This window comes from Natrix helvetica (genome assembly GCF_964273705.1).
Source record: "Natrix helvetica genome assembly, chromosome: 9".
Lineage (NCBI taxonomy): Eukaryota > Metazoa > Chordata > Lepidosauria > Squamata > Natricidae > Natrix > Natrix helvetica.
Genome location: NC_138560.1, coordinates 1,070,821 through 1,093,043, shown reverse-complemented (window position 1 = coordinate 1,093,043; position 22,223 = coordinate 1,070,821). Strand labels below are relative to the sequence as shown.

General features: G+C 52.2%; 1 protein-coding gene across 4 annotated transcripts; it reads right to left on the bottom strand.

The window, feature by feature from the left end:
* Positions 1–322: 322 nt before the first annotated feature.
* On the bottom strand, positions 323–21,834 carry SUPT5H (SPT5 homolog, DSIF elongation factor subunit). 4 transcript variants are annotated; one of them, XM_081962521.1, is made up of 30 exons: positions 21,705–21,834; positions 20,518–20,657; positions 20,223–20,376; positions 19,665–19,730; positions 18,813–18,824; positions 18,055–18,124; positions 17,404–17,472; positions 17,228–17,293; positions 17,012–17,042; positions 16,303–16,371; positions 15,233–15,484; positions 13,970–14,059; positions 13,488–13,558; positions 12,805–12,910; positions 12,099–12,192; positions 11,745–11,881; positions 10,661–10,816; positions 9,886–10,032; positions 8,569–8,715; positions 7,848–7,973; positions 7,137–7,221; positions 6,227–6,331; positions 5,620–5,722; positions 5,334–5,452; positions 4,835–4,931; positions 4,578–4,736; positions 3,168–3,336; positions 2,053–2,256; positions 1,265–1,360; positions 323–816 (listed from the first exon to the last, which is right to left on the bottom strand). In XM_081962521.1, exons 2-30 carry the CDS (start codon positions 20,596–20,598, stop codon positions 673–675), a joined length of 3,225 nt encoding a protein of 1,074 aa, XP_081818647.1. In that variant the 5' UTR covers positions 20,599–20,657; positions 21,705–21,834; the 3' UTR covers positions 323–672. The 4 variants fall into 4 exon arrangements, with proteins under 4 accessions (XP_081818647.1, XP_081818648.1, XP_081818649.1 ...); XM_081962522.1 differs by having other exon boundaries at positions 20,518–20,707; positions 21,705–21,813; XM_081962523.1 differs by lacking the exon at positions 18,813–18,824.
* Between the last annotated feature and the right edge of the window lie 389 nt (positions 21,835–22,223).

Here is a 22,223-nt window from a genome sequence, read left to right as displayed (position 1 = left end):
TTAGGACTGTTTTTCACACTTATGACGGTTGCAGCATCCCCACCGTGACATGATAAAAACTTGGAAACTGACTCATATTTATGACTGTCCTGCCACCTTCTGATAATGGGGAAGCCAGATGCACTTATATCCATGTTACTTGACACCTGCAGTGATTCGCTTAACAAATGTGGCAAGAAATGTCGTAAAATGGGTCAAAACTCAACTAAGAGCATAAATTTTGGCCTAACTTGTGGTTTTAAGCTAAGAACTACCTGCATAAGTCAGTAAGGTAGACAGACAGACAAATTCAAGATTTCTGTAAGTAGGAATTCACAATATGGAATCTTTATGAGATGCTTTTATTAAAACAAGCTACAGGTTGGATGTTTTGGTGCCGAAGAGGCCATAAAGTGCTACGGAAGAGGGGGCACGGTGCTCCACTGGAGGCAGCTCTTCTTCATAACACCATGGCTAGATTGTCCCTCACCCAAGCAGTCACCCGCAGCGCTGGGGGAAAATAGGCGGCAGGAAGAAACTCGAACACGCACCCCCAAAAATATAAACTTTCCTCTGGAGCAAATCTGTACAAAGCCTTGGGGTGCAGTCGGGAGGCAACCGGCTACGTGAAAAAAGAGGGAAGAAAACATAACTAAGCCCCCTAATTACACCCCACTCTTGTTCTCAGCACTGCTAAGCTTCTACGAGTTTGCCCAGGAAGCGCAAGTTGAGAATTCGGATCTGCTCTTCTAGGTTCATGCGGATGATGCCGTCTTCCACATCAATGCTCAGCAACATCCCCGTTGCTTCACGGTCTTCTCCCAAGAGGACTTTGACCTGCAAGGCAGGAGAAAACTCAGAGCTACTTGGCTAAAAAGTGAGGCTTCCCCAAGCCTTTTGCTCCAAGGCAGCCACAGAGAGGAGCAGACACAGGTAGATTAGATTAGATTAGTTAGATGATAGATAGACAGATAAAGGTGAATTGATGGGTGGTAGATTAGATTACATAGACAGACAGACAGACAGACAGACAGACAGACAGACAGACAGACAGACGATAGACAAAGTTGAGTGGATGGATAGATGGATGGATTAGAATAGACAGATGATAGATAGATAGATAGATAGATAGATGATAGATAGATAGATAGATAGATAGAAGATACATACATACCTAGACAGACAGACAGACAGATAAAGTTGAGTGGAAGGATGGATTAGATTAGCTAGATGATAGACAGACAGACCAACCCAAGGCTGCCTGGGGGAGAAAGCTTCGGCCTACCTTATCATTCTTGGCAGGTATGACAGGTTCCAGGTATTCACTTGAAATGCTGACCACCTTTTCACATTTCTTGACGTAGACCGAACACATCCCACCCTAGCAGGGCAAGCGAGGGAGGGGAGAAAGGGAGGGGGGAGGGGGAAAAGAAAGAAAACCACCCAGGTGACAAGATGGAAGCGTCAACCACAGGAAAGCTCACCTAACTCTGGGGAGAACAGAATCATTTCCCCTCGGCTGCTGGATCAACATGAAACGGTAGCCGTAAAGATGGAGGAGAGCCAGGGAGGGCTAGTTGCGAAGATACAGCCGGCCTTCCTTGGGGTCCCCCTGGGCTGGCCCTACGTTGTTCCTTCTGGATTACAGGTAGTCCTCAATTCGTTTAGGGACCATTCAAAGTTATAACAGCACTGGGAAAAAGTGACCGATGAATGCTTTTCACACTTACGACCACATCTCGGTAGTCACGTGATCAAAATCTGGCTGTTGGGGAAGCCGATTCACTTCACAACCGTGTGATTAGGTTAATGACAGGGATTCACTTAACAACGGCAAGAACGGTCATAAAACGTGGCAAAGTTCACTTTGCTGGCTCGCTCAGCATTGGGAATTTTGGGCTCAATGGGGGCCGTAAGTCAAGGACCACCTGTAGTGGAATTGAGAGCCCTCAACTCAGAGGTAACCAGACCCAAAGACAGGACCTCCCCCCCCCAAAATGTCCTCCTTTCGGGGGTTTTCCCTTTAGACTCTTTGCCCCTTTCGCAAGCGGCCTCCTCTGCCCAGCCACTTACATTCACGCTTCGGATGACCCCGGTCTTCCCCATAACAAGGCTGTCCATGTACGAGTCGCTCACTTTGACCTCGATATCGGTGGTGACCCAATCGCTGGAGCTCTGCTCAATCCCAGAGCCTGGGGTGTGAGGGTTATAGGCCCCTGGGGAAGGAGCCCCCGGGGTCATAGGGCTAAAGCCCACCGGGCTGGGGCTGGGGCTAGCCTGGAGGGAGAGAGAGAGGGAGAAAATCAGGGATGTTGTTGTGGCCTGTCGGCCAGCGGCCCCTCCAGCAGCCGAATCAGAGGAAGAGGAGGAGGCAGTGTGGGGGTCAGGGTCAGCATCAGGGCAGCCTGAGAGCTCCGAGGGGGAAGAGGGAACGAAGCTGGCAGAGAGAGCGAGAGAGCGACAGAGGCGGAGCCTGGCCCATCCGTCAGCCCTCAGGTGGAGAGTCAACAGCCCCCAGGTCTGGAGGTGGCTGATGAGGAAGAGGAGGAACAGCTGGGCCCAGTGTCTGACAGAAGGCAGAGGAGAGGAGAACAGTGGAAATCTATGGGCCGGTCTTTGGGAAGGAAGAGCCAGCCCTGCTAGCGAAGCCCCACCCTAGCTCTGGGGATAAAAGGCAGAGGCTGGAGATGAATAGGTATGCTGGACAACTATGAATCTCCCTCCCGGACAGACTTCTTAGCCTGCTGTGAGAGAGAAACTTTTCTGGGACTGCTGGTGCTCCTAATAAAGGAATAGTTGATTAATTACAGAAGGCTTCCTGTGTTTGAAGAGACGGGTCAGAACCGGCTGGTTCTAGGCAGCTACTTAATTGTGGTAGGTGACAGGTACAGTGGCAACCTGATTCCCACCTTTTCATTGGCTGGGCTTTTACTCAACCACTTTATGCCACTTTATGTCCTAGGAGAATCAGCAAAGATGCCTTTCCAAAGGGTGCCCCATCTGTTCCTTTTTCAAATTTTAAAAAGATTCATCTCCTTTACAGAGGGACTCTGGGCGGCATACAGTAAATGATTAAAAATCAAAGAGTTTTCCAAAAGTTAAAAGCATTGTTCCCAAGGTGAGGCTGCAGAGCTGTTCTAAAGGCCCAGAGGGAGAGAAGTGCCATTGGCTGGCTTTATCGAGCGTACCTGGTAAGCCATTGGTGAAGGAGTCGGGTGGTAGCTGGCAGGGGAGTGGGTGTTCTGGTAGCCCACAGGACTAGGCGCCACTTGGTGGAAACTTTGAGGGCTGGGACTCGGCTGGTAGGAGCCCTGAGGAGACGGGACGGCATACGGAGAGAACTGCTCTGTGTTGTACCTTTGCCAAGACAAGAGGCTTTCTTCAAACGGCCACAACATCATCTCACTCCCCTCCCCTCCCCTCCCCTCCTCTGATCTGGTACAGTCCGAAAATCAGCAGCTGTAAAGGGGAACCTCCTGGGGGGGGGCTCTCAATGGGAGACTTTTTTGTGAGGTCATTGGTGCTCTCTAAGTTTGATGGTTTTCTTTTTCCTTTCCTTTTATCTCTCTCTCTCTCTCTCTCTCTCTCTTTCCTCTCCTCCCTTTTTTTGCAGTCATTTCATGACCCAACTAGGAAACATTGTGGGTGGAAGGAGCAAACACCCCTCCCTTCTAAACTCCCTTGCACCTCTAAGAAAGGACCAAGGACCCCACAGTCCTCCTCCTCCTCCTCTCCTTCCTCCCCTTCTTTCTCCTTTGCTCCACGAACCCCCCTCCCTTCTAGCACAGACGAGGGTCCCTAGTGAAGTAACGAAATGCCTGCAAGAAAACCACCAAGCTCTGAGAACCCTGTAGAGCCTCCTCCTCCTCCTCCTCCTCCTCCTCCTCTCCCCTTACTTGCCTCCTTCTCCTCCTGCTTCTCCTTCATCCCACAAACCCCACTCCCTTCTAACACTGATAAGGTTACCCACTTGGTGTCAGGCCTGCAGCCATCCTTTTTTGTGGATCTTGGGCCCGCCACACTTTCTATTATTCTACTCTGCATTTCCTATGGTGGGAGAATGGGAGGGAGAAGGGACTGTATGGAGCTAGATGCGATGTAGCCATAACAACATTCTTTCTGGGAGGCCAAGGTCATCCTTTGTCTTTGCACCTGACCGGAACTGGGTGGGTGGAACTGCCAGCATGGCAGGGGATGATTGGACCATGGGATGGACTTGTGGGTGTGGGGGCAAGATCTTGAACTTTCAACTGGGTGGGGAAAACCGGGAAGCCTTCAGATTCGGCTTTTCCCCGATGTGCCAACATGGCTCTCTTCATAAATGTTCCCTTGGAACTTTGAGGAATCCTTTGCCTCGGACTCTGATTTACTTTCGGATGCTATTAGGCACCCAGACACCTGGGCCGTGAAACGCCTGCAAAAAACCCTCCAAGCTCAGAGGGCACCAAGAAGCCACAGAGATTCTCTTCTGTCAGTAGAGTCCTATGGAAACCCCCCAGGGTGACTGTAAGAGGAGGGTCCCCTGAGCCTTTCCGGAGTTAGCCACCCAACCCATTGGCCACCCTCCAGCCAAGCGATTTCAGCACGGGGACACTTACATGGCTGGGGTTCCAGGAGTCTGAGGGTTGTATGGAGGATTAACCTGCGGGGAAGAAGGCTCTGGGTAGCCTGGGGTCTGGGGGTTGGGGGTTCCCCCATAGCCTTGGGGAGAAGGCGTGGGCTCATCATTGAATCCGTAGTCAAACTCTTCCTCTGGCCTGTAGAAAAAGTATCCAGTTCAGCCCCCGGGCCCTGTGCCAAGAGCCCCCCCCCCCCCAAGCCCTGACTCCCTCCTCCACAGGACCGGAAGCCCTACCTTGAAGGGGTGTTGGGATCCCAGGCGCCGCTCTGGGCGGGTGTCCGGCTGCCATCATGTAAGGGTGTTTGGGAACCATAGTGCGGGGTCCGGTTTCCTGAAAAAACGGCGTGTTATTAGTTAGTCAGTTATTGTGTTGAATGAATTCCCCTCGCACTGCTACACACCACCTACTATTACTATTCCTACTACTCCTACTCCTACACAACAACATCCACCAAATCCAGATGCTTTTCTGTCTGGCTTTTATAGTTGCTTGTTGCTGGGCAGCCTAGGCAGAGGTCTTAAAGGGGCAGGGCACCATCAGCTCAGGTGCCAGCTGATTTTCAGGCAGCCCACCCTCACACACAATGTCCTCAGGTGAGGGAATTCAACGGCCTCCTTCTTCAAACACAGGCGAAGGGGGAAAGAGACATTTCGGGATAGCCAGCAGGTCAGATGCTAAGAAACCCACCGCCCGCTCCTGGCCAGACAGTTGCCCCCGCTTTCTCCTACTCACCATCGTGCTGGGTTCCGTACATGGGCGTACGGGAACCTGAGCCGTACATAGGCGTCTGAGAGCCGTACATGGGGGTGCGCCCATAGCCAGAGGGCATGCCAGATGGCTTTTTGGAATCTCTGCAGGAGGAGGGGAGCGAATGAGTTGGGTCCCAGAAAGCAGGCAGATCACCCCATTCGGCTCAGCCCAGAGGGGCTCCTGTCCTACCCAGAGGACATTTCTGAAACCAAGCACCGGGGGGGGGGGGCTCTCCCTCCCTCCCTCCACATCTCAAATCAGCTCTTACACGATCGTCAGATGTTCCCGATCCACCGAGATGGTCTGGCAGGTGGAGTGCAGCTCTACCCTGGCGGTGGATTCCGTGGCATCCTTGACCATGCCGATGTAGCCTGGAAAAGACGAGCGGGGAGGTTCCACAGGGCAGGCGTCAAATGAGGGGGCAGCCTGGAATCTCTACGTAGTAGTGGCAAATGAGCTAAGTCCAATTCTGTTGACGCTCTTCTAACTCCTAGGAGATGGGTGGGCAATTATGAACCCTTTGCAACTTCTGAACCTCTGGGAGTTGACGTTCACAGGTCGGAAAGGGTTAATAATTGCCTACCTGTCCTTCCAGGCGCTAATTTTAATGGAGAAGATTCGTCCAGGTAGGCACGAGCAGCAAAACACCCGCTTCACTGGACCTTTAACATTGGGACCGGACCTTTCACCCCTGGCTACAGGTGAGCTATCAGGGTAACACAACCTTCCCAGCCAGCTTCTGACAGGGCAAAGTCAATGGAGGGAGCCGGGTTCACTTAAGGACCGTATGATTCTCTTAACAACGGTGACGATCTGCATAACAGTGGACCAAAAAAACAACGGCCCACAACCCCTCGCCAGTGGTGTCTTCTCACCTTTGTAAGACCCTCGAGAAATCCGCACCGTCTGTCCAATGAGGTCGTTATCCCTGCGCCCACGGCCTCGGTTCATTCCGCCCCCGCCAAAGCCGCCCCGTGGCCCTGCAGAAGGTAAAAAAAGCAGGTGTGCAAAGAGGAAGGACCTCCCGGGGGGCTCCTTGGGGGGGGGGAGGAGATTGTGTGCATGGTGGCCCTTTGCTAAAGACAGGTGTGAGTGCCACTCTCCTCTTGCTGGGGCAGCCCATCTAATGCCTTTCCTCGCCTCCTCTTGGGAGGATATTGCCATTTGATCTGGGCAATGCCAATCTCAGATGGGCACCTACCGTATTTTTCGGAGTGTAAGACGCACATTTTTCCACCCTAAAAGAGCGTGGAAATGTTGGTGCATCTTATACACCGAGTACAGCCATTTTTAGCTTCCCAAAGCGCCGCATTTTTGCAAAAAGCGGGGCCATTTTTCGCAAAAACTGAGGCCTTTTTGCCTTCCCCCAAGCCCCGGAAGCACCCTGCAGGCTTCAGCAGGGCTGGGGGAAGGCCAAAATGGGTTTTTGCGAAAAACAGGCTGTTTTCCAAGGGGCGTTTTTGCCTTCCCCCAGCCCTGCTGAAGCCTGCAGGGTGCTTCTGGGGAAGGCAAAAACATTTTTTTCTTACTTACCTCTTCGAAATCTCAGTGCGTCTGATAGTCCGAAAAACACAGTCGGTTATAACTCCCAGGGAAGGACCTTGGTGTAGGCGCTGTTTTGACACCCAAAACTGGACGCTCAGCTCAAAGGGTGGGGAGGATTGAGATGGCTTCTTCCTTTTCTTCTGGCTGCTGCAATGGCTGCCCTCCCAGGGAGGGGGAAGGATGGTGGGGAACCCCCGCCCCACCCCACGAGGCCCGAGGCGGCTCCCTCCTTCCACCCACCTCCAGAGCTGGGGTGCATTGGGCTGTTCATCCGTGGACTCATGGGCACGAAGCCCCCCGCCGTGACGTTGGTGACATCCCGGGGCTGCAAAAGGAAGCTCAGTTTGGTCTAGGGGTGGAGGCACAAGGACAGAGAGCGGGAGGCCGCGAGTTCTAGTCCCGCCTTAAGCATAAAAGGTGGCCGGGTGACTTTGGGCCAATCACCAGGAGACAGTGAATTCTAGTCCTGCCTGAGAGATGAAAGCCGTCAGGTGACTTTGGGTCAGTTCCTCTCTAAGCACAACCCGCCTCGCAGGGTTGTTGTTGTGGGGCAAATAGGAGGAGGAAAGTGTATTGGGCATGTTGGCCACCTTGAGTTATTTGTTAAAATAATATAGATCAGGGGTGTCCAAACTTGGGAACTTTAAGACTTGTGGACTTCAACTCCCAGCATAGCTGGCTGGGGAATTCTGGGAGTTGAAGTCCACAAGTCTTAAAGTTCCCAAGTTTGGACACCCCTGATATAGATAATCAATCAATATGTGGACTTCACCTACCATTTGCCTAGGTCGCCCCTCCCCCCACCCCCCTCCCCCAAGCTCCCCGAGAAGGACGGGATCCAGGCCGTTCCAGGCCACTTTTGGGAAGGCTGCCAGGGCTGGCCTGGGATGGGCATCCCCGCCCCTCCCACGCAAGTCGCTCAGGGCCAGCGGGGGGAAGGGGCTGCCTCACCTTGGAGCCCCCGGCCAGAATCAAATGCTTCGTCTTGCACACAAACATCCCTCCGTTCTCCACCAGCTTCTTACAGTGCAGGAAAGCAAAGCCCCGGAAGAGGTGCCGAATCTCCCCCTCGCGGCCCTGGAAGGAGGCAGAGGAGCCACGAGTCACAAGCCCTCCTTGACTTACAGCTCCTTTAGTTACATCCACCCTGGAAAAAATGGCCTAGAAAAGGTCCTTGCACTTATAGCCACAGCAGCGTCCCCACAGCCAGGAGATCAAAATTCAGGCCACTTGTGCCTTCCACTCCCCAGGGGTGAGTAACAGAATAAAAGAGCTGGGAGGGACCTCGGAGGTCCTCTAGTCCAGCCCCCTGCTCAAGTAGGAAACCCTGAATCCAGTTTCTTCTTAAAATCCTCCGTGTTGGAGCAGCCACAACTTCTGGAGGCAACTTTTGTCCCACTGGTTAAATGTCCTCCTCCCTGTTGGGAAGTTTCTCCTCAATTCCAGGTTGTTTCTCTCCTGGATCGGTTTCCCTCCGTTGCTTCTCCTCCTGCCTCCGGGGGCCCTGGAGGACAAGGTGGCCTCTTCCTCATCTCTCTGGCAGCCCCTCAGATACCATCTGCCGCCCTCCCCAGCTCCTCTTTCCACCAAAGGGATGAAGGCAGTCAGAGAGAAAGCTTCCTCCCCCTGCTGCGCCCACACAGTTCAACGTCCGCCCTGGGGGGTGGCTCACCGAATGAGACCCTTCGATGACCTTCACAATGTCCTTCACGTGGATATTGTTCTGCTCCGAGTCCAGGGAGACCGCAAAGCGATTGTCCTTCTTCCGATTCACCGCCTGGTGCCGCACGGTCACCAGCTGGTTGTTCATGCTGAGGACCTGAGTGAGGAGGAGGAGGAGAGAGACAGGCTGAGAGAGCCAGGAGGCAGGGGAGGTCCCCAGGGGACACCTGCGAAGCCCCCGGGGGCCTCAGGGTCATCGATTGGAGGAGCTCAGCTGAGGGACCCAAAACCAGCTGCTCTGCCTTGCGACAAACGCCGAAGCAGGAAAGGGAATTCCGCACGGATTCAGTCATTCAATGTACAGGCTGCCCATCTCGCTCTGCAAAGCAGCTGCCCCTCCCTCACCTTCACCGCGTCACTCGGCAAGCTGAAACTTTCCGGCTCGGGAGTGGGAGGGAGGGGAGACCATACACCTCTGCAGGGCGTTACTATTACTATTACTATTACTATTACTATTACTATTATTATTATTATTATTATTATTATTATTAATTTCAGAGATGCCAGGTTTTCCATTGGGAGCACGAGAGCTTGCCCCCTTCCCATGCAAATGCCTTCTGAGCACCAACCCAGGCGGGTTGACTGCCTTAAACGGGGCATGGAGCAACTACCATTTCAAAAAAGCTTTTTTTTAAAACAGTGTTTCTGAAGCTTGGTGTCAGGTTTCAGGGGCAAAGTTCAGTCATAATTAAAATGAGGTCAGATCTGACTGTCTGTCGGGTTTCCGAAAGATGCCCTAATTAATTCATGAGCCTCGAGCCATGTTTCAAAAGAAATCCAGTCATTTATTAGGAACACCATTTCGGCAATACCCCCATTGCAGTCAGATCTGACCTCACTTGAATTATGGCTGAATTTTGCCCATTTCTTTCCTCCCCTCAGTCTGTGTCATAAATCACATTCCCCAATGAGGTGCACACCTCACAACCCTGCTGTAGTAATCTTGAGATCTGACTCTAGTCAAAGGTATGCATGGAATGCCCTCCCCCCCCCCCTTTCCTCACCATGGCAACTTTATGAGTTAACATTTGGCCATTTTCAGACTTCAACTCCCAGAATTCCCCAGCCAGCTCTGCTGGAGTTTCTCTTAGAATGGCCAAGCTTGAGAAATACGGCTTTAAGGTATTGGCAGGATCTAGCGTGACAATTCCTGTTTTTACGGCACTGGATATTTGGAAATTAAGCTCATGCCAAACTGGGGAGACAGCCAGGAAGCTGCAGTTTCTGAATCTGAACTCTTCACATTCTGGAGGTGTCGCCCACCCACCTGGAAGGTCTCGCGTTCGAGACGCACAATGACCCCGACCGTCTGGGGGTCCAGCAACACTAGTTCTCCCAGCTCGTGCTGGCCCCCCACGTCCACACCAGAGGCGGTCTCGGAGCAGAGTTGAAGGTCTCGTGGAAGAACTTTGAGCTGTGGAGGTGGAGAGAAACAGGAGTTCAATGTTCCTTGCAGACGTTTTGTGACCAAACCACATAACATCATCAGAAGGGAGTGGGGTTTGTGGAGAGGAGGAGGGGAAGAGGAGCAAGATGACAACTGTGGGGTCGTTGGTGTTCTTTTTGTTTTCTTCCAGACATTTCATGACCCAACTAGGGAACATCATCGGTGCTAGAAGGAGGGGGGTTATGGAGAAGAGGCAGAAGAGGAGGAGGAAGACTGTGAGGTCCCTGGTGCCTCTCTGAGCCTGATGGTTTTCCTGCAGACATTTTATTACCCAACTAAGGAGCATCATCAGGGTTAGAAGGGAGTGGGGTTTGCTCTGTTTCACGACCAAAAAAACAAACAAACCATCACCCCACCTACACACATAGGGCAAGCTCCTAGTATATAAACAAACCCCACTCCCTTCTAGCACTGATAATGTTCCCTAGTTGGGTTGTGAAACGTCTGCAAAGACACAGCCAGCCTCAGAAAGCCCCAAGGAGCCCACGCTCCTCCGCTCCCTTTCTCCTCCGCTCCGACCTCCCGAGCCGGACCCATAATTCAAGAGCAAATGCCTCGCAGACCACGAATTTTGCGGGGCCCCTCGGCCACTCACCTCGTGCATCGTCAGGTCAGAAAAAAGGATGACAAAGTTCTCCTCCACGCGGACAATCAGCCCCGTGTCGCCCTCAAAGCGCCCGGCGATGACCTTCACGTGGTCCCCCATTTTGAAGTATTTGCGCAGCTCCTGAGCTGGGAACTCCAGCATATCCTGGAGGGGGAGGGGAACAAAAGAGCAGAGGATGGGGGACAAGAGCACTCCCTGCAAATAAGGGGTGGGGGTCTGTCTTTGTTTGTTGGATGGGAAAGGAGGGTCTGGTCCTTGCAGAGGAGAGGTCAGAGGTCATAGAAATGCCAAGGGCCTCCCCTTGCAGCAGAATTTTTCAGCCTTGGCAACTTTTAAGATATGTAGATTTCAACTTCAATTTCTGGGAATAGAAAGTCCACTCATCTGGCTGGGGAATTCTGGGAGTTTAAGTCCACACACCTTAAAAGCTGCTAAGCTTAGCAGGCACTGACTTACATGAAGGCTTCACATAAAACACCCCAAGGCAAATGAGGCTTCCTCGGGGGGGGGGGGGGGCAGGAGGCTCTAAGAATCGGACTGTCATTGATACAAGGAAAGCACGTCGTCCAAAGGAGCAGGCGCTACGACTTTTCTCCTGCTCAAAAGCCCTGGAAGACAGCCCAGTGGACCAATCCTGGTTGAGAAGACGGACTCGGGTTAACCCAGGTTTGCCTTCCAGGCCAGACAGGAACTGCCCATTGCTCAGGGCCGGGACGCAGCCCTTGGGGAGGGGGGGGGGGCAACTGGTTCTCAGCCCCACGGCTGAAGTAGGGCTCCTCTTCTCCTGAGGCCCCCCAGCCAGAATGGTGAACTGTTTTCCGAGAGCCTTTTTGTAAAGCTGCCAGGGTGGCAGTGGGAGATTGGAGCATGGGATGGGCTTGTGGAAGGGGGGGGGGAGATCTTGAACTCTCAACTGGGTGAGGAAAACCGGGAAGCTTTCAGATTCGGCTTTTCCCAGATGTGCCAACGTGGCTCTCTTCATCAATTGGAACTGAGCAATCCTTTGCCTGGGACTCTGGTTGACTTTTGGATGCTCTTTGGCACCCTGACAAAATGGTCCAGAGGCCCCTACCTTGAGGTCTTCGTGCCTGGGCATGATGGTGATCTTGTTCCCGTCCACGCTCAGGATCTTCCCCTGCAGGTTGATCAACTCCCCTTCGCACACCTCCACGTTGTCTCCCGGCTGAAAGTTGTGTTCCCGTTCCTTCCCTGAAGAAACCACAACAGGAAGCGTGAAGATGCGCCGTCCGACAAGCAGAGGGGCTGGCCCTTAACCGGGAGCCAGGAAAGGTGGCCTGCTCCCAGCTGAACACACGGGGCCCCCGATGATGTCCCCTTCCCAGGAGCCCCGAAGGAGCTGCCACATCAAGGCAGCCTCCCCTCGGGAGGAGGGGCAAAAGGCAGGAGAAGGCGGCAGGGGACGCACCGGTGCTCTCGGTCACCACCTCCAAGTCGATCCCTTCGGGCTGGTCCTCAAACTTCTCCAGCTCGGACAAAGTGGGCTTCACTCCATCGGTGATCTGGGTCAGAAAAAGAGCCAGCGATTGGGGAGGGGGAGGGGACATTAACCCAGAGAGGACCCTCGGGACAGGATCCAGAACTGGACCCCAGGCTGGCTGATAGAAGGGAATCCCTGTGACTCAGGATGCCCGGTGGGGTCCTTGTTACTCTTTCTCAGCTTGGTGGTTTCCTTGCAGTCATTTAATTACCCAACTAGGTAACACCATCAGTGCTAGGAGAGGTGGGTTTGTGGAAAGGAGGAGGAGGAGGAGGAAAAAGACTGAAGGCTCCTTGAAGCTCTCTGTTGATACACTAGTGGTTAGTATACTCAGTAGTGGCACTGATGGTGTGATCTCGTTTGGTACTGCAACGTCTGCAAGAAAACCGAGAACCCCGGAGTCCCCCTCCCCCCCTGCCTCCATTACAGAAACTCCACACCCTTCTAGCCTTGATGACATCCCCCAGCATTAAAAACATTCGGCATGAAAAGATGAAAATTGAACAAGGGACTCGATGAAAACGGACAATGTGCATATCGGTGCGTAAAATATTGGTCCATGGGCCTCAAACCCCCCCCCCCCATCCCAGACTCCGAAGAAGAATCCCGCCCCTCCAAGCAGCCCCCTCCTCACCACAGCCAGCATGGCAAAGCTCTTGAAGAGGAAGCCTTTCCGGCTGTAGCGATTCCCTTCGAAGATGAGGAAATCCCCGTCGGAGGCCACGTCACCACCCAAAGATCTGGAAGGGGGGAACAGAGCTTTGGTGGAAAAGCCCCCACCGGGGTGTGTGTCCACACAGCTGCCCCCCCCCCCAACAAGGCTGAGTTAAGCCAAAGCAGACCAGGACAAGTCAACCCAGAGCAGCTTCTCCCCAAGCAGAGTTGGAAGGGACCTTTGAGGTCTTCCAGTCCAACCCCTTGCTCAGGCAAGGCACTTGACCCCCTTCTTATTTGGGGCAGCCCTTCTAAATAGTGGAAGATGCTATCATGTCCCACAGAGGCTAGATATACAGGTAGTCCTCAACTTACGACAACTGAGCCCAACGTTTGCTGTTAACTGAGACATTTGTTGAGTTTTCCCCGAGTTTTACCACCTTTCTTGCCACTTTTTGTTAAGTGAACCAGTGCAGTGACTAAGTTAGTAACTTGGCTGCTAAGTGAATCAGACTTCCCCGTTGACTTGACTTGTCACGAGGTCGCAAAAGGGCGTGACCCTGGGACCCTGCGACCAACGTAAGTTCGAACCAGTTGCCAAGCCCCTGAATTCTGATCACATATAACACCACGGGGATGCTGCAAAGGGCATAACTCACTCACCGGATCTTTTCCGCATCAAAGAGACGCTGGGGGGGACGCTTGAATTTCTTACATTTCGCCACCCAATCTTTCTGCAAACGGAAAAAAGATTCACACCAACCATTAGCCAAAAACTTAAATCTTTGGAAAAGGGGCGAGGACCAAAGCTTGTTATTTAGCTTTTTGCATTTTATTGTTTGACAAGGGCTTCTCTAGCACTCTGACTTCGGTTTTCTTTCTCTCTCTTCCTAACCGCCTCAGTTGATTTGGAGAACAGAAAACAAGGATTCAACTGCAGTAAATACGCAGGCGGAGGATTGGAGTTGGGAAGGATGCGAGGATATTTGAAATAATATTCCAAGTAAGGCTGCAACTGTTTTACAAAACGGAAGACCAAACAGTAACAAGGATTAAGAGAGGAAAAACGGAGGCTCAGCAGAACATTAAAAAGGTTCAATGTATTTAAATCCCGAGGTCCTCCTGTGAGGCCGCACATCACCTACCTGGCTCATGCGAGCTTTGATGCGATCGAAATCGATGCGCGGAATCATCTTGAGTGAGATCTGATTCTGGCTGGGCTCCACGTAATCTACCTAGCAACAAAAGAAGGAAGTGGCTCACACATTGTCAAAAAAAAATAGGCTTGGGGTGTGTGTCAAATAGTGGAATTTTGAAATATGTGTATCACTAAAAAGAGATGTAAGTAAAACTATAAATACGAAAGATGTTTATTGGAATGTCATTATCAATACCAGCAAATATTAAATGAAGTGTGATCAGGTGCTGAAATCCACCATGTGAATTAATTGGAGAGAGTGGAAAGGAAAGGTAGAGGTAAGGAGAAAGAGAGGAGACAGGAGGGGGGGAAATAGAAGGGAGAGGAGAAGGAGGAGAGAAAGAAGGAGTGGAAAGAGGAGAAAGAAGGGGAAAGTGGGGAAGAGAGGCATGGAAGAGGGAAGAAAAAAGGTAGACAGGAGGAGAGGAGATAAGATGGCGGTATGGTGCACTGAAAGCAGAAGAGCAAAGGACAGCTGTTCTTGGTTGAGGGAGTGATATAATAATGGACAATACAAAATAATTTCTGTTCATTTGTAATGGTATACTTGTCATTATATGTATGAAATTAAATAAGTTTTTCAAAAAAGGAGGAGGAAGTGGCAGTGCGGAAGGCCTCTGAGGGGAAATCTCACACACACAGACACACACACCGAGGGGGTCCTCGCCTTACGACCACAATGGAGCCCAGAATTTGTTATGCTAAGTGAGAAACTTGTTAAGTGATGTTCGCCTCATTTTACGACCTTTCTGGCCACAATCGTTAAGTGAATCGCTGCAGTTCTCAAACTAGTAACACCGTTGTTAAGTGGATTGGGCTCCCCCAGTGACTTGGCTCGTTGGAAGGCCGCAAAAAGGGATCGCGTAACCCCGGGACACTGCGACCGTCGTAACTTGTGAGTTAATTTTCAAGCCTCCGAATGTAAATCATGTGACCGTGGAGATCCTGCAACGGTCGTAAGTGTGAGAAATGGTCGTAAGTCACTCTTTTCAGTGCCATTTGAACGGCCACAAATTGAACTGTTGTAAGTCAAGGACTACCTGTAGATCCCTAACCAATCTCTTTTCCTTCTTCCCAGTAAGTCCCCCCACCCCCACGCCGGAAATATCTCCTTTTTATTGGGGAGGGGGAGTTGTTTTTGGCCTTCTGAGAAGGGCTGAAGTTCTCCCCCCTTTCCCTCTGAAAGAGGCCCCCTCGAAACCCGGCTCACCTGAGCGATGTCACTTTTGTAGATGCCCCTCTTGAGCCGCACCCAAGATTTGGGCTTGAGGTTGGTCATCTCCTTCACCACCTTCAGGACGTCAGTCATCTCCTTGATGGGCACCATCTGCTGGTTCCAGTAGCCCATCCGGAGGTTGCCCACCCCCTCGATGGCCTGCTTCACGTGGGTCTGCTTGTAGGCCTCCACGTAGATGTAGCCCTTCACGTGCTCAGGAGCCACCACTGACTTGATCTGCAAGGGCTGCGAAGACACACCGGCAGGCAGGAGGGAAGCTACACCACTCAGCGGCCAGAAGCCTTCCCCGCTCTTATTGCCAGAAATACCCAAAAGGTCAAATGCACGAGACAGCGGATGCAAGGGACTTTAGGTCTGTCACCAGGAGATGGTGAGTTCTAGTCCTGCCTTAGGCATGAAAGCCAGCTGGACAATTTTGGGCCAGTCCCCCCCCCCCTCTCTCTGCCCAATCCACCTCACAGGGTTGTTGTTGTTGTGGGGAAAAGTTGATGATGAAGGAGCATTGTGTTTGTTTGCTGCCTTATTGTAACGGCTGGATATCATTAAAAATAAGGCACTGGGGGAGTCAAAGGCTCCTGTGTATGAGGATTGACCTCTCTGGTTTTTTTCTCCATAGATCTTTTAAAACAGGATAAGGCCCTCTGTCCTCTCCCGAGGTCTTAGCCACAACCCTACATGTAGCCAGAGGATTCGGGAAAGATTCTACAGCCGAGCAGCCAGGCCAAGAAAGGCCCAAGACCCGGGGGGGCTTATGAATGGACAGGGTGAAATTCAACTTTTTTTTTACTACCGGTTCTGTGGGCGTGGCAGGGGAAGGATAATGCAAAATCCCCATTCCCTCCCCACTCCTGGGGCCAGCCAGAGGTGACATTTGCCTATTCTCCAAACTACTCAAAGTTTCCACTACCGGTTCTCCAGAACCTGTCGGACCCTGCTGGATTTCACCCCTGGGCCTCCCATAGCCCCCCCCCGCCCCCCCCCAGGACAAAGCCAAATCAGGCACACGAAATCCTCCTTCTTCCCCCACTTCCCACCCCACTCACTGTGTCCGTGAACTGGTAGGCGATGAACTTCCTCATCAGGGCAATGGCGGTGGAACGCTCCTCTCCAATCTGGAGGGGGAAGACAAGAGAAGCAGTGGTGGCAATCAGGGCTCCAGCACAGCCCGGGGGCCACCTGACCTCACCCCCGCCCTTCATGCCACAGGCACCGTTTAAGGCGCTTCGGGGTCTAAAGGATTAGCCGGTGACAGCAACAGTGCCTGGGGGACGCCAATGGGAACTCTATTCCTGTCCACATCAAGGGAACTGGAGCCAATGACGGGAGCTCACCCCACCGCAGCAGCACTCGGGTCTCAAACAGGGCTTGCTAAGCTCCAACCCAGCGTCCTAACCCCGTGAGCCACCGTGCTTCCTGCCACCTGACCTGAAGTCAAAGCAGCCCCTTCATCAGGATAACCGAGTTCGTTTGTTTATTACATTTATTGGCTGCCCATCTTATCCACAGGGTGACTCTGGGCAGCTAAGTTTTACATATATGCATACATACATACAGATATACATATACACACACATACACACACACACACACATATATATATACTTAAAACATAAAAGAAAAACAGTAAGACCAAGGAGACATGGGGAGGGAAGGTGTGGGAACTGTTATTACTCAACCAAACCCCTCCATTGCACTGTTCCCCCCACTGGGGGGGGGGGGGGGGCGCTAATCTTGTCCCACGTCAAGACTTACCTTACATTTCACCGTCCAAAGATTGGGGTCCCTGAATGGGAGGGAAAAAGAAGCCCGTAAGGTTGCTTTGTGCCAACCCCCAAGCTCCTTTGTGCTCCTTTGTCTGACCCAAAGCATCTTGGTGGGCTCCTTCAGTTACCACCACCATTGCTCCCTGCCCCTAACGAACTCTCCTCGTACACACACACCCTGCAGGTAAAACCCGTCGCCTCTTACTTGACTCCCGGAAGTAGCTGCTGTTGTGTGATGTCATCAGAAAGCTCGTCGGAGCCGCCATACACACTAGAGAGACCAAAGGAAGAAGAAAGCTGAAAGGCCGTAAGAACCCAGGAAACGGGGCCGCTGATCAGAGACTGAAGGGGACTCTTAGCCGAGGAGATGCTCCTACTCACGTCTCGCCCACGGAAGACTTGGCGTATTTCTTCATGTAATACTCGCCCAGCTCTTCTTCTCTTTGGTCCCTGAAGAAAGTGGGAGAGACAGAGAGCAGAGTAGTAGGGGAAAAAAGAGGAATTGTTGGAACCACCACAATAGTATTCAGCCAGTAGATGGCAGTGTTTACAAGTTTGGATCTATGATATATACTCTATGCTCTTTTGTTCCAAGTAGATCTTGCTTCCTGTTACAGTAAAACAGTTGAGCAGTAAAGCACATGGTGACTGTATTCTTTGCTCTGTGGTGCTATATATAAACAGAGTTTGTAACAGGAATGAACCACGTGGTTGTTAAGTCCCCCTATGACTGGGGGCTATTCACATACGTGGGTGTTCTAGGCTGTTATTGTATTTTATTAAATTATTTGCCATCCAGCTCTCTTTCACATGACCCTGGGCAGCTTCTAATCTGCTAAACCAATATTATAGATTAAAAGTAAGACAATAAATATAGTATTAAAGTTAACGAAGAAATAGCTGAGATAGTGATGGGCTATATAAACGAGTAAGGTCATCTATTTAATCCAGGGTTCCCCAAACGTGGCAACCTCAGGTAGGGAGCCCAGAAGAGTCAGCCCCCACCCCCTTGGAATGCCCCTTTCCTATTACCTCCACAGGTTCTGCAGTCTTCGGGCTCCGGAGCGGTCTTCGTCCAGCACCACATTGTCGATGTTGGAGGCTAAGAAGAAAGATAGGAGTTGGCAAAGGGCAGGAGAAGCAGTGGGCAATTTTGAAGAGAATGCCGAGAAGGAAGGACCAGCAGTCTCCAGACCTGAAGTCTGGTGGCTGGGATAGCCCACTGCTCTCTGCAAAGTCTAGAACGCTTACCCAAAAAGCCAGGAAAAAGGAGGAAAGAAGGAAGAAGGTAGGAAAAAAAGACTTTTGCAGCTCTTGCAATCCCCCAGAAAGCTACTGATAACTGCAGCTGGGCTGCCTTGTTTCTATGCAGAGATGCTCCAGTGGCCTCCTCAGGACATTCAGGGGAGGCCGAAAAGCAACAGCAGGCTTGCATAATTGTTTACGAGGGGATGTTTACACACCCCAAGTCCCTGCGCATAGAAAAGAGGCATGCAAAGAGAAGCAACTGGGTTGAAACCAGACTCTTTTCCTATGCACAGAGATACATTGGCACTCAAGGACATGAACCAAGAATCTCAGCTGCAGATCTTGCAGATGGCTTCTGAACGCCTGGACCACTGGACACCCTGACCCCGAGGATCCCTGCGCTATCTGCAGCAGCTAAGCCCGCGGGTGGGGTGCTCTTCCCCTCCCCCATTCATTCTGTCCCACCTGGCTGTAACGAAGCAGAGAAGGAAGGCAGCTGGTGGAGCTGGAATGGAGAGGAGGAAAACAAAAAACTGTCTTACCTTCGATTTCTTCTGCTCGGGAGGAGGAGGTGGTGGTGGTGGTGGAAAGGCGGACAGTATGAGCCAAATAATATCATCAAAACCAATCACAGGGTGGAGGTGAATGGGGAACAGAAAAGCGGAAGGAACAAAATTAAGATGAGGCACAAACCAAGCAGAAGCGAATGAGATGCACGGAAACGCAAAGGAAGTGGCGAGAGGGGAGGGAAGCGCTGGGGATAGGGGTAGGGACAGCCTTGGGGAAGGGGGGCAAGGGCTGGGACCCGGATGGGGGGGTGTCTCAGAGGCGCTCAGTTGGCGCCTCTTGCATTGTCAGCTGCCGTGCAAAATGGACCCTGTGCAACTCCGCAAGCAAAGACTTATTTGTAATTTTAACCCAGCCTTTGTGGCTTCATAGAAGTATTTGGTTTTTATGGGTTGGGAAGAGGGTGGAGGCATCCCAGAGGGGAGAAGAAGCTGTTTCTAGCTCTGATAGGAGGAAGCAAAGAAAAAGACAAAACCTTTTGAAAAGTAGTCATAGGTCAACCGACTTTAAGAAGCCCCCAATCGTAATAGGAGGAAAAGGAAAACCTATTCAAAGTTCTTTCAGCCAGTGGGAGGCCACTGCTGAAAGTCACAGGCGCTGAGATTGTGCTCCCAAAACCCCAACCAGCCTCCTGAAGGTTTTAATCCTGCCTGTGAAGGGAGTGCCCAGTGGGGAAGGTAGGTGGAAGAGATCAGAAACCCCATCACTACCGGAACCTAAGAGGAAAAAGTATGCCAGAGTTGTACACTTTGCAAGGTCTTGATCGATCCTGACATCTAGAGCTCTCTGGATCTCAGATTTCAGCACAGGAAGCCGGTCAACCCTACCTTTCTCCAGGATGTCCTCTGCTCCGTCCTCCCACTGATCTTCGTCTTCATACTCATCATCAACATCTGGAAACAAAGAGAACAGGAGAAACCTGCACTGTGAGAAGCAGTAAGAACTTGGTTTCTTTCTCCATACCGGTAGCCCTCGACTTATGACCAAAATTGAGCCCAAAATTTTTGTTGCTATGCAAGACAGTTAAGTGAATTCCCCCCCCCCCCCATTTAATGGACTTTCTTGCCACAGTTGTTAAGCGAATGGTTGCAGTTGATAAGTTAGTCACCCGGCCGTTAAGTGAATCTGGCTTCCCTGTTGACTTTGCTTGTCAAAAGGTCGCAAAAGGTCGACACAGCAACCATCATAAATATGAGTCAATTGCCCAGCGTCCGAATTTTGAACATGTGACCATACTGCAATGGTCATAAGCATGAAAAACAGTCATGTCACATTTTTCAGTGCCTTTGTAACTTTGAACGGTCATTAAGTAAACTGTTGTAAGTTTGAGGACTCCCTGTATTCTGCTCTATCAAACCCCAACCATGAAGGCAGGGCGTTTTTACCAGCTTCGTCCAAAATGAAGCCTCCGTGTCTGGGTTTTTTTGCAGGCCGATCATCATCTTCATCTTCCTCCTCGTCATACTCTTCCTCTTCCTCCTCTTCTTCCTCCTCCACTTCTTCTTTCTCACTTCCTACGACGCTGGCCCTCTCTTCTGCCTGCAGGGACGAGGGAGAACCAGTCTGGCTAAACTAAAGCTCAACGGAAGCAGCTTCCCTGGGAAGATAAGGGTTGGTCCCCAAGTTTGCCAAAGGGGAGCCCTGAATCCCAGTTCCCAGCCCTTAGTGGCTCAGCATCACCTCATTCTCCTCCACCTCCTCTGGCTCACTGCTGCGCTCGCTCTCGTCTTCGGAGAAGTTGCTGTCTTCGCTGTCGGACATCTTGACTGCTCTCTCTGACCACGGAGGAAGAGAAGCCCAGAGGGAAAATTCTGATGTGCCTGATGGGGAAGGGGACTGGCTCAGACTGGGACAGGACAGGAGAAGGGCCCTGGGTGCAAAGGAATTCCACAGTTTTCTCTCACTCAGTGAAGGATACGGCAATGAGCCAGTTTGGTCTACTGCAGGGGTCCCCCAACCCCCCGCCCACTATCAGGCCGTGACCTCTTCAGAATTGGGCCGTGTTGAGTGGCAGGTCAGCATTCGTGCACGTGCAGCCCTTGTACAAGCGGCGGGCCCGGGGTGAAACTTGCACAAGTTAGGCTGCTCACACAGCCCAGTTCCCCCCTCCTCAGCCAGGCCGCCAAGCTGCAAAGGGCACCCCTGATCTAGTGGTTAAAGCACCAGGTTAGAAAGTGAGAGATGGTGAGTTCTAGTCCTGCCCTAGCCATGAAAATGAGCTGGGTGATCTGGGGCCAGTCCCTTTCTCTCTCAGCCCAGCCCACTTTGCAGGGTTGTTGTGGTGGGGAAAACAGGAGGAAAGGGGAATATTAGACATGTTCACAGAAAACAATCAAGGTGGGATGATTGAAATAAGCAGACAAATAAACAGCCAAGCGCACTCCCACCCACCGCCCTCTGGGCTCCTGGTTTCCAGCCGATGGCAGTGGGGGAAAAGCGCTGAAGGGTCAAAGGTTAATACTTAATATTTATACTTTTTAAAGAAGTATTACTGAGTGTTTATGTTGTCACTTAGGGGACCGTATCGATATTGAAATCAATACCCCAAAATCAAAACGCCCTTTGAGGGAGGGGAGGCCCAGCATCCACTGGCTGGGAGGAGCCTGGCGGCTGGGGATGATGGGCATCGCAGTCTCGGCCCGAGAGGGCGGGGGCCGTTCCGCCGGGGAGGATAGGACTTGTGGTTCGGAGAGGAGACCGGGGAGAATGGGGACTGTAGGCCAGGGCCCTTGGGGAGCATCGGGCGAGCGGCTGGGGACGATGGGAGCTGTAATCCAAGAGGGCTGCCACGCGGGCGGGGAATTCCCCCGGGGGGAGGGGATCCCCAGGGATCAAAGGTCGCCCCGGTAGTCCTGGGCGCCGCTTACCAGATCTCGGTCGCTCGGCCGGCGTCCCCGGCGATCGGGGTGCCTCGCCCGGCTTCCTGCTTCCCGAGAGGGGCGAACAGAGGCGCCTCGAAGCAAAACAGAGGCCGCCGCCGCCTCCTAACGCGGAGATTCCGCGAAGTCTCGCGAGACCCCCGAGAAGAGCGCGTCATGGGGTGATCCGGGGTGCTGATTCGACAGGAGACTCCCGCGTGTCTGCGGCGGATGACATCACAACGTGCCGCTCTAAGCCGCGCCTGTCGCCTCGCTCGCTCCTAGGAACCCAAGCCCGAAATAGGCGGAGATTCTGTTTTCCAGCCGGCGGGCCGTTGACGTATAGGGTGCTCATTGGCTACCTTGGGGAAACGTCCCAGCCAATGGCAGAGCTCGGATGCAGTGGCTGGATGCCATCTGGACCGGGATGAGCGTCCCTCGTGCTGGGGGAGGAGTGGCAGGTGGCAGTTCCCATCAGCCGCAGCCGCCTCTCCGACAGCTGGGGATGATGGGAGTTAGGGTCCAATA

What these genes read in the sequence shown, in the direction of transcription:
- SUPT5H (XM_081962521.1), bottom strand. Translation starts at nt 20,598, where the DNA reads ATGTCCGACAGCGAAGACAGCAACTTCTCCGAAGACGAGAGCGAGCGC. An exon ending in TCAAAGCTCGCATGAGCCAG is followed by an intron (nt 13,559 to 13,969) that starts GTAGGTGATGTG and finishes TTCCGTTTGCAG; the next exon opens with AAAGATTGGGTGGCGAAATG. An exon ending in ACTCCTGGAACCCCAGCCAT is followed by an intron (nt 3,337 to 4,577) that starts GTAAGTGTCCCC and finishes GTCTTGGCAAAG; the next exon opens with GTACAACACAGAGCAGTTCT.